The following is an 11,638-nucleotide window of genomic DNA, read 5'->3' on the forward strand; positions in this document are numbered from 1 at the left end:
AGCTGGTAACTAAGCACCACACAGCTGCTCACCCTTCCTCCCACCAGCAGGATGGGGAGGAGAATGGGAAAAACCCTCATGGGTTGAGGTAAAGACAGTTTAATAGGATAACAGAGAATAATAGTTATATATAAATATATATAAAAAGCAAGTGAGGCACAAATGCAATTGCTCACCACCTGCAGCAAACAACCCAATGCTCAGTCTGTTTACGAGCAGCAATCCCATCTCCCAGCTAGCATCCCCAGTTCTATCCCAAGCATGATGCTCGGTGGCAGGGAACATCCCTTTGGCCAGCCTGTGTCAGCTGTCCTGGCTCTGCTCTCCCAGCTTCTCATGCACATCCTTGCCAGCAGAGCGTGGGAAGCTGAAAATTCCTTGACTTAGTGCAGACACTACAACTACCCAGCAACAACTAAAAACATCAGTGTGTTATCAACATTATTCTCATCCTAAATCCAAAACATGGCACGATACCGGCTACTAGAAAGGAGATTAACTATCTCAGCTGAAACCAGGACATGCGTGTATTTGATTTTTCTCCTAAATCCAGATGCCGTTCAGAACATACTTCACAACCGATTTTTGGTAGGGGATAAGGATCATGCAACACGTGCTTGTTGTGTCTGTGACTGCACTCACATATCTGTCCTGATCTCAAACCGCTCAGAAGCCAAACACAGGGTAAATGGTGTAATTGAAATTCAGGACACAGCCGAGGTCCATGATTGTGCTGCAGAAAACCACAGAACAGCAGAAACATCTCTGCAGAAACCGAGGTGCAGGAGCCACTTTTGAAAGTGCCGAGGTCTCCAAGACCAGGGCTTGGCTGCCCCCAAACGGGCACCATCCTTTCACACCCTCTGCGTTGTCACAAGTCCTGTTTTCTAAGTAAAGCAGTAGCAATACAAATGCAAATACCAGATCAAAGAAAGGAAATAGAAACCACCGAAGCCACAGTGACAGCCATCAAAGTTTGTCAAGGTTTGTCTATACTCCTCAATTACACCAGATTAGCCAGACCTATGTGCTTATTTCTGCTTAAATCTCAAGTAAAACACCTCAGATTAAATCCCTGCACTCAATGCAAACATTCAGAGGCTCCCGTAGTGACAAAACTACCTTTAAAGTTCTTGCTAGCTTATCAGTGGAACTTCCTCATTTAAATACACTCTCAGGTTGCTGGTTTGAAAACAGCAGATCTAATTCAATCTAGAAAATGAACAAGGAAGTTTGTCTTCCAATGGTTTTCACACACACTACCACAAAATCATTAAACTTTAACTAAAAACATACTCTAAGGCCAACAGTCTGATACTAACTTATTCTTAATTTTTTTTTACTGTCTCTTACCAAAAAAGAAACATATGTTTTGAACTTTTCAAAGTGGTATCTTATGTAATATTATTTGTCTACTAGTACCTTACTGAGAAGACACAGACCAGTAAGTCATCATTGACTGACTAACAGTTCTGATCCCTGCTAATCTGTCCTACATTTGGACATTTCAGACACTATATGGTTTTCATAAGGCTAGTAATAACTTGGACAACACAAGCACGGCCATTGTCGACACCTTGCTACTACTAAATTCAGCCAAATTAAGAAGCTCTCAGTTTAGATCTCATGTCAATTTTGCAAGGACTCCTGAAAGAGGATGAGAAAACTAATTCAATTGTAAGTTTTCCATCAGAGCTTTTTAAGTTATTGCAAGGTAACAGGTATCATTGGTGCAAAACAAAACAGCAGCTGCTGTAGTTCAAACCATGTTTTCTTCTTTGCTTTACACTCAGAGGCAAAGTTAATTGTATAGGAAAGTGTTAGCTTTTTAAGTTATTGCTAGTCTAGATAGAGAAGTTAAAATAGGAAGGGAGATTATATATTTAGTGACACTGTCCACTTAACAATAGAGAAATGCAACAACTCACCTGGATGTAAGCATTCTGAATTTCTACCAATTCTTCACCAAGCGGAACAACAATTTTTTCCACTTGTCTCTCATGAGAATAAGGCTGAATTTCCGGAGAATCTTCAGCACATACCTCTATCTGAGCAATGAGTAAATTGGAAATAACTTGCTGCACAGCCTGTTTGAGAAGCGACAAAAAAGGGTATTTGCTTGTTAACATTCCAACAATGCAAGTCAGTATCACATGAAAGTAACTATTTCCATATTTTAGCAAGCCTTGAATATAATTGTAAAGAAAAGGTACCTATGACCTGTACGTGAAAAATGAAAGACTCTCCACATAAAGATCTCAAGTAGTATGCAAAGAGCCAATATTGGTAAGTTCATTAACACAAAAAGCAGCTATTGCACGAAGGCTGGAGTGACAGAACTCTCCCTTTGCCTTTGGGTGTACCACAAAATACCTGATGAGAAGTAACCTGGAGCTAGGAGCTTAAACTGAATTTAGATGTCCATCTGCCATAGACCGAAAACCTCAGCCTTCCTTATTTATACCCAATAAACTGCACTGAACAGAATAGGAAAGCCATTTTGCATTGAGAGTATATACTTTTTGGTTCAAGTATATACTTTTGTATTCTCAAAAACCAGAAGGTATTATTTCCTTTTAGAAAGGCCAGGAAATAAATAGTTTAGAGTCTATAGCAAGAAAAAGACAAACCCTCAACAACTTATGGATTATAAAGAGATTCGGTTTTTATGTGGAACTCTAACAGACTTCAGTATCCTGCACAGCCTTCAAACTGTATCAAATGGTATTAAACATTCTACTGAAACCTTATTATTCCAACCATGCAGGTAGATTTGACTCACCTTTGTGTCACTGCCTGGGGTGGCACTTAGGGCCAAGATCCGAAACTGATTTGTATATTTGCTCAGTTCCCTTACAACCTAAGAACAGGAAAGTTTCTGTTAATATCCCTAAAGGAGATTATTTGCTTATACAAACTGTACCAATGAAAACACCCATGAAACAGAAAAAGCTTAACAAAATATTTTTAAAAGAATATACCTACACTTCAATGGGAACCAGGAAGTGTTCAATTTATAACCATTTTATCCAAGAACATTTAATCTTGATTAAGTATATTACCCCTAGTCCCATTCAGCAGAACAACCTTGGTAAATTATGAAATGATTTTTCACTTGATTTAACAAAGAGATTTACTGCACATGAACTCAAGCAAGCTGCCAAAAAGTAAGTTTGAAGAATCACTCTAAAAAAAGTAAGCCATGAATGATTAGTCCCATGAAATCTGAACAGAAGTTAAAGGACAACCACCACGCCAACCAGCATTCAGTTGAGTCTCACTTAAAAATGTTGCAGTAGCAATTGGGAAAATGGCTGAATATTCCCTTAGACCTCCCAGGTTCTCATTCTACAACCCTCCCTAAGACCAAAACTGGGAGAAGTACAATAGTTGCTAAACATTCAAACGATATTCAAATTGCCTCCCTGCTTCGTTTTCCCACAGAGCCAAACCCTGCTAGTGCTACCAGTGAACACCATGTCTTCTGACCAACCACCTAGCACTGCACAGGGAGGGAAAAAACAATAAAAATTAGAAATAACGTAATATAACATGTACACTTGCAGCCCAGAAAGCCAACCGTGTCCTGGGCTGCGTGTCCAGCAGCGTGACCAGCAGGTCGAGGGAGGGGATTCTGCCCCTCTGCTCCGCTCTGCTGAGACCCCCCTGCAGTGCTGCGTCCAGCTCGGGGGTCCCCAGGACAAGAAGGACATGGACCTGTTGGAGAGAGTCCAGAGGAGGCCACAGAGATGATCCAAGGGCTGGAGCACCTCTGCTATGGAGACAGGCTGAGAGAGTTGGGGTTGTTCAGCCTGGAGAAGAGAAGGCTGCGGGGAGACCTTCGAGCCCCTTCCAGTCCCTGCAGGGGCTCCAGGAAAGCTGGAGAGGGGCTGGTGACAAGGGCAGGGAGTGACAGGCCAAGGGGAATGGCCTGAAGCTGCAGGAGGGGAGATGGAGATGGGATGTGAGGCAGAAATCCTTCCCTGTGAGGGTGCTGAGGCCCTGGCACAGGGTGCCCAGAGAAGCTGTGGCTGCCCCTGGCTCCCTGGCAGTGTTCAAGGCCAGGTTGGATGGGGCTTTGGGCAACCTGGGCTAGCGGAGGGTGTCCCTGCCCATGGCAGGGGGTTGGAACTGGATGAGCTCTGAGGTCCCTTCCCACCCAAACCAGTCTGGGATAACACAAAAGCTGCAGAGAATAAGTGAACGGAGACTAAAGAGGACTTCAATTTGTGCTGATAGTTTAAAGAAAATCATGCAAAGGTATAGCTAAAACAGAGAACAAAACCTACCAATTTCACAGCCATGGGGACTGACAAGGGGTGATGGAAGAAATTTTTCTCAGCTATAGCTAAGACAACTCAAAAGCTAATGAATACAAGCCTTAGCTCTATGTTACAGAGCAATTGACATAATAGGAAAATATTTTAGGAAAATAGTTTTATATAGTATTTTGAAATAAAATAACCTATAAGCCTAAATTCTCTGAAAAGTAAGTTGCTATAGTTCTGAAAAGTGATAGAAGAAGAAAACCGTGACACTGACAAACCGACACGTACTGTTTTAACTTGGCAAGCAACCATCTCTCTTCCAGCATGCTAAGTTAGACAAGCACTAGAAAACACCTACTTTCCTCTAAAGAGCAACTAGACACAACTCCGTACACATTCAGTCAATTTCTCCAGTAAATAAAACTGTAACTGTCTTTTAGGTCACATACTGCTATAAGGTGTTTAAGCCAAGATAATGCAACAAACTCTTTGCTAATTAAGAAAAAAAGGCAATTTTAAAAAGAAATCTTGAACTCATTTTACTGAGATCTCATCTCACCTTACCAAGTTTTAATACAGGTTTTAATTAAAAACAAGGCATAGAGGATGACATAGAGGACTCTTTGATCTCTTTCAAACAAAGCTAAGGAACTAAAGGACCATCTTCCTACAGCAATGATGATAGTGACACTTTATGGAGATTCTGTAAGTGATTTGGAAGGAGGCTTTTTGTAATTGTGAGACAAGAGTGGGGTGACTCCAGCATTACCTGACAGTAGGCGTGATTTCCAAGGGCTTTGTGCGCTTCGTCAATAACCAAACATTTAATCTCTACAGCAGGACATGTCCCACGAGAAAGATCATTCACCATTATTTGAGGCGTAAGGAAAAAGACTCTCTTGGTAGTCCACAGCTCCCTCCGACTGAGGGCTTGTGTTCCTCCTGAAAATTAAAGAAATAACATTAGCGAACCATTCTGCTGAGAATTGAGAACAACAGCAGAAGGCTGACAGGACTGGCAGACACACATTGGCTTTGGGAAATGAGTGCCTTTTAAAATAGCACACACCTTGAGGCCAGTCCCATTTTCAGGAAAAAAAAAGGTGAATACAATGACTAGGAAGATTTTTTGCATTAAAACACTAAACCATGGAAAAAAAGGTTAAAAAGCTTGACATGCCCCCTCACCTCCTGCAGCCCTATACCTAACTTACACCACCTCTGACAAAGGTTTGTGCTTATGAACAGGTTGTGGATTCAGTTGTTGAGGCTGTTACTTTAGTGAGCAATAACCATGGAGTTTTCAAATACTTCTAAAAGAAAAAAAAAGCGCCATTATTCTTTGGCTAAAGTTTCATACAGAGCATATTTTCTGTGCAGGCACTTACACCTCTGTGCAGCAACCCTAAGGTTCTCTGAACCACAGGGCTGCACACCATAGCTCCAGAAAATATGTTCCAGCACATGCTTCATCACCCTTATATTGGTGACCCGGGGTTTCAACTATTGAAAAACCTAAACTTAACGCCTTAAAAATCTTCTTGTCGTAAAAACAAACAAAAAAAAAGACTACTTGGGGGTTTTCCTCCACTGTGGCTTTTCACGTTGCTTGCCCTCGCCTTTCAGCTAAGCAGCCCGATATTTGCGGCTCCTCCGAGCACGACCCGGCCCCGTCCCTACCTGTCATCTCGACCATGTGCCGGGTCGGGATCCCCATGACGCAGGCGCAGGCCTCCATCTGCTGAGCTACCAGCGGCTTGGTAGGGGCGAGGAAAAGCACCTTGCCGGAGGGGAACCAGCGGTAGAAATTGTACATGACGACGGCGGCCACGAAGGTCTTACCCAGTCCGGTGGGCAGACAGACCAGCGTGTTACCCAGCAAGGCGGCGCGGGCCATGCGCACCTGGTAGCCGCGCACTGGGTAGTTAGTGGGGTAGATCCAAATGGACCCCGCCGCCGCGCAGAAACCCGCCACGGGGCTCGGGTCCGCCACCGCCGCGGCCGCCGCCAACAGCAAGTCATCGTCTGCGTCATCGTCTGCATCATCCTCCTCCTCCTCTTCTTCTTCTTCTTTCTTCTTCTCCTCCGGCGCCTTCCTGCTCGCCGCCCACCAGGCCTGAGGTAAAGTGCGCTGCTGCCCGCCGCTCATCCTCCCTCAGGGCGCTGCCGCTCCACGCGGCTCCTGCCCGCTCTGAGGTAACGCGCGCCCAAGCACACCGTCCTCCATTTTCTCTCAGCGCCGCCGCTTGAAAACCCCGCGGGAGCCGCCGCAAGGACGAGGGGTGGGACGGAGGGCGGTGAAAGGCCGCCCTCCGTCCCACCCCTCGTCCTTGCGGCGGCTCCCGCGGGGTTGACGGGAAAGTTGGGCGGTACGTGAGGAAGAGGTGGTGGAGGAGGCGGTGGCGGGCGGGAAAATGGCGGCGACGGCGGGTCCGGCGCAGCCTTGGAGTACTGAGGAGCTGCGGAGCGAGGCGCTGCCTAAGAAGGATATAATCAAATTCCTTCAGGAGCACGCAGCCCAGGCGGTAAGGGCGGTAAGGGGTGGGTGGCGTGTGCCGGGGGTCCCATCGCCGCTCACTGCCGTGTTTTACAGTTCCTGGCGGAGCACAAGCTGCTGGGGCAGGTGAAGAACGTGGCTAAGACGGCGAATAAGGAGCAGCTTATCGCGGCCTACACGCAGCTCTTCCACACACAGGTGCGGGGCTGGGGCGGTGGGGACGCGGGGCTGCGGGGCTGGCGGCAGCTCATGGCTGACTGCTGCTATCCCCTTTCCGCCCCTCAGCGGTTTAAGGGCACGGACGGCGCGGAGAAGGCAGCCGAGAAGGCGAAGCCCGCTAAGGCAGAGGAGGCCAAGGGGAAAGCGGCGAAGCCCGAGGAGGCCGTGGAGGAGGTCAGTGCAGCACCCCTGCCATCGCGTGGGGCTGCCAAATTAACCAGGTCTTCAGAAACCTAGTTACAGCAAGAAGTCTGGTGTTTATAGGATGCCTTAACCTTATGCAGCTTCTGTAACTTGAATTAATGATCGATCCGGTGCATCTCTCCCAAAGCGTGTCTTTGCTGAAAACTGCACCTACGCTGCTATGTTTTCCCCAAATATTACAGCACTGCAGTAACACATGAACACTGTAAAATGTGCCCTTCACTAACTGTGCATGTGTTCATTCAGTGCCTTGAGCTTACTGGTTGTTGGTCTTGAATGTCTGTGACTAGTCATAACTCTGTTTTTATAAACTCAGGGGCCACCAAAGTATACAAAATCAATTTTAAAGAAGGGTGATAAAACCAACTTTCCGAAGAAAGGAGACACTGTTCATTGCTGGTATACAGGAAAACTACAGGATGGAACAGTCTTCGATACCAATATTCAAACAAGTAAGGTCATATCTATATACTATTTGGCTTTGGTTGCAAATGCATGTAGAGGAAATTAGTTGGAATCGTTAAGCAGCCTTGGGCAAGCGTCTGTTTCTGGACCGTGTGCGTAGTGGGAGGCCTGACCAGCTGCTTTTGCCACCATGTTGTTGAGCTGACTGGGGTGTCCCTGCAGTCTGCTCCTGGAGCCTGATCTTCCCTGAGGGAATGCAGGGCTGTATTTTAGGACCAGCTGGTGTCAAGTGACACTGCTGCATCTTGCCAGACCTTACCTTTGGCGTTCTCTAGGCCACAGAAAATGAGAAATGTGGGGATTTAATCCGTACTGAAAGTACTTTGGAGGAAAGACAGTTCCTGCTTGGGGAGCTTCCCTTATCTATGGAACTTAAGCACCAACAGTGGAGTCAGCTTCTCTAAATAGACGTGTCTTGGTGTGGTTCTGCAATAAACTCTTAAACTCGGAGGCAGTGAAATGACAGTGAATTCAAGTAGTCTGGTGTACTGTATCCACTGCAGAGAAGTATGCTGGTATTTTTATGACAGTTCCTCGATTAGAGGATGTAGGTATATGAAACTGAAATTCTAGAAATGCTTTTCCAGCAGTGATGTCTGACACCGAGAGGGACAGCAGGGCTGTTGTTGGAATACTGTCTGTAATTCATGGTACTTGTTGTATGAGGTTGTACGTTCCCTGTTGAACTAATGTGTTTATGACTTGTACCGTCAACTTTTAGTAATTCAGAAATGAGTCTGTTAGGTTCACTGGAGCAGTATCTGAAAGATGCTCATCAACTTTAGCTCTTGGTGCAACTTCAGCATTTAATAATGTTTTTAGTGCACAGCACTAAGTTTTCCCCTAAAAATCTGACACTGGGCTAAAAATAATATTGTAGGAACAGGTATTTGTATCAAGCATGATCATAATAGTAATTTTAGAAAGAAGTACAGTATGTGCTAGTGTGGTGTTAAAGCAAATGAACATATAAAACTGTCTTTCAGGTTCAAAGAAGAAAAAAGCAGCCAAACCTTTAAGTTTCAAAGTTGGCGTAGGAAAAGTTATCAGAGGTGTAAGTAAACCATTAATGACTCCCTCAAAATTGAAAAAGTTTTCAGTCTGCAGGATTTATGACTGGGGTGCAAATTTTGAGCTGCTGTTCTTGTTTCTTGTGGAGGTAAAAAGGCAAGTTGAAAGTGTTTGCCTCCACAGGATGTAGTATTTATTCTTTATGGATTTATTCATCCATCTGCAGTGTCATTCCTCTTATTAAGTAGTGTGTGGAAAACAGTGTAACGACGACATGTTCCTCGGGACAGGCACAGCCTCTTGCACATGTCTGTCTAGTGCTTTGCACAACAGACAGGTTATCGGGTTCCCATGGCTCCACCTGTCCCTGCATGCATTTGGTTGGTGGGCTTTAGCCTGTCAGAAGATTTTCTCACAGCATCTTTTTGCTATTTGCCTCGGTGCCTCTTCATGCGCTGCTCAGTTCACCCATTACCTCTGAACTGGATGCTGAAGCTCCAACTTCTGGTCGCTGTCATGCACTGAAGTGAGTTGCAGTTTTGATGCTGTTAACTCCCCGCTCTGCCTAGCGCAGAGTGCTACAGTAGTGCAGGGGGAAGCTGTGTGAGGGAATAGCTAGGTAGACCAGAAGCACTCAGTAGAAGAATCGAGTGCTCTGCACACCCACCTGCTTGCTTACATCTTGAAGTCGCAAACAGTGGTGTGCACTTGGTGTGTCTGGGAGATACCGGTTTGCGCGCCAAGCAGATGAGGAGCTTAACTGCCTTGCTGCTGCTGAGCCCTGGTGAAACTGGTGGCTGGCTGCATAAGACAAGAATGCAAGAAGGATCTTACACTGACCTGACTTTAAAATACAAAACGAACCCAACCTGGCATGATCTTCCATGCTGCCGCTGTGCAGGGAAAAAGGCCTTTATGGGCAACGGGATTGGAAATGAGAAGGGGAAAGTGTCCCTGGGCTTGCGGCCAGTACTGCAGAAGCAGCAGTCGCCTGGGTTTTTCTTTAGCCTCTGGCGTAACGCTCCTGTGTGTGGGTGGGTGCCAGATCTGTTCCCTACGCAGTTACAAGGCACGAGCAGCAGCTGCTCAATGCGAAATGTTGATACGGTGCTGAACTGAACACTGGCTTTGGGCAGTGTGAGCGAGTCCTGAAGGGGGACAGGCGGTGAAATAAAATCAGTCTTTAAGCATCACCTTAAACACACACTAACCATCGATGCTGCAGAAAGGCAGGGAAGCCTGAGGCAGAGAGGGAGACAAACCCCTTGGTACCGACTCTGTGGTGGCCTGCTGTGAAATGTGTTCTGAAACTGTGCGTACTTACACTGAAACAAGCGTGTTACTTCATTGGGTCACTACTGTGTCGACAACAGAAAAACACAATTTGCACTGTGAAGTACAGTACAGGCCAATGTGGAAGCTGGGAACATCAGCCCTGGGGGGATGTTTCCACAAATAAAAAGAATGTGAAACTATTGCACAGCGTTTGCGCCGGGGTGGGTGAGCATGCTGGAGAGAATGACATGTTATCGCGCAGGTAGTGGTAGGAACAAATTGGAAAAACGTATGAAATCCGCTTTTTCTTAAGCTCTTTAAGACTGCTTATGTTCTTTTGTTGTTTGTTTTGGGTTCTTATTTTTGTTTTGTGGTTGTTTGCTTTTTTTTTTTTTTTGTAGTGGGATGAAGCTCTCTTAACAATGAGTAAAGGAGAGAAGGCTCAGCTGGAAATTGAACCCGAGTGGGCATACGGCAAGAAAGGGCAGCCCGATGCCAAGTATCCTTCTACCATCAATTCCTCATTAAGTAACTGGGAAAAGCACTTTATTCCAGCATGCATTATGGACAGGGCTGTAATGGGGGAGCATTCACTTGTTACACAGGGCAGGCTTAGACTGTTAACGCTATAAAAAAAATTCAGTGAACTTAGTTGATGGATGCGATTGTCCATTTGTTTTGAAGAACTCTTGGGGGGGAGCACTGGCGAGAACTGGTTCTGGGATACCATGGAAATAGGGGATGGAATGAGTGATCCCGCAGAGTGCCTTGTGCAGTCATGTTTCTTCTTTACCAGTGCTCCCAGAGGAAGGGAAGCGATTGTTCTCCCTTGCTCGTATTCTGTATCATGGTAACTTAAAGGATGGTCTAGACATTCTTCTTCGCTCCGTGGTACAGTAAGCCAGCCTAACCTCCCCCCAGAGGAAGACCAGTGCCTGTGTCCCAAAAATGGAAATGACACGTAGGCAGGTCAGGTAAGACTTGGCTGCTCATCTTCGGAGGAACAGGAATGAAGAGAAGTATGTCTTTGTACAGGTGTAGCTGCAGGGCTGGCACTGCCTGTCTCGTGACAGCCTCTGTTTGTTAGAGAGCAGCTGTACTCGCACGCTAAATCCAAGATGTTACACAGGGTCAGTGAAATATAAAACTGACACATGAGGAACAGGACAGGTGGTAAATCACAGACCACTGATGCCTTGACTGTGGGCTGGGGTGGCTTTTTTAAAGCTTCCTTAACTTGTGCAAACAGGATTCCACCAAATGCAAAACTTTTCTTTGAAGTAGAATTGGTGGATATTGAATGAAATGAAGTTTCCTTCGCTGCTGGGAATCCATTTATGATCAAGAAAGCTTCTGGCAACTGCAGTTTTGCTCTTGTAACTTCAGGATATAGTTACAACTGTGGCCTTGTATTGAAATCAAGTTTGTTTTCCCTGTACAGTAACATACCACTAAAGAAAACATAGTTTATATATGTGCGTGACTTCACTTTTTTGTGTATACCATCACCTTAAACCTTCCTTCTCTTACTCTCGGGGACAACTGCACGGTTCTCCAGCAAACTGTTAAAGGAGTAGATGCCCCTGGAAGTGCCACGACTTTTTATTATCCCTGCTGTACCAAATGATCTCTTGCTGAAAACCATTTACTTCCATACCTAGCTCAGGTCTTCAGCCATGCTTCCCCTGTAGCTGCTGAG

The 11,638-nt window shown here is 45.6% G+C and overlaps 2 protein-coding genes across 2 annotated transcripts in view; one reads left to right on the forward strand and one right to left on the reverse strand.

Annotated features, from left to right (window-relative positions):
- Positions 1–6,497, reverse strand: part of FANCM (FA complementation group M) — a 77,541-nt gene extending 71,044 nt beyond the window's left edge. Inside the window, exons 1-4 of the mRNA XM_054827630.1 lie at positions 5,949–6,497; positions 5,038–5,210; positions 2,783–2,860; positions 1,929–2,087 (exon numbers count right to left, since the gene is read on the reverse strand). Coding sequence (XP_054683605.1) covers positions 1,929–2,087; positions 2,783–2,860; positions 5,038–5,210; positions 5,949–6,417 — 879 coding nt within the window. The 5' untranslated portion in view covers positions 6,418–6,497. The remainder of the gene's footprint in view (positions 1–1,928; positions 2,088–2,782; positions 2,861–5,037; positions 5,211–5,948) is intronic.
- Positions 6,498–6,611: 114 nt separating this feature from the next.
- Positions 6,612–11,411, forward strand: FKBP3 (FKBP prolyl isomerase 3). The gene is made up of 7 exons (XM_054826949.1): positions 6,612–6,793; positions 6,862–6,963; positions 7,051–7,158; positions 7,505–7,640; positions 8,640–8,707; positions 10,341–10,438; positions 11,189–11,411. The coding sequence occupies exons 1-7, from the start codon at positions 6,683–6,685 to the stop codon at positions 11,241–11,243; spliced, it is 678 nt and encodes a 225-aa protein (XP_054682924.1). The 5' UTR covers positions 6,612–6,682; the 3' UTR covers positions 11,244–11,411.
- The last annotated feature ends 227 nt before the right edge of the window (positions 11,412–11,638 follow it).

The sequence above is a fragment of the Grus americana genome, chromosome 5, assembly GCF_028858705.1.
Source record: "Grus americana isolate bGruAme1 chromosome 5, bGruAme1.mat, whole genome shotgun sequence".
NCBI lineage: Eukaryota > Metazoa > Chordata > Aves > Gruiformes > Gruidae > Grus > Grus americana.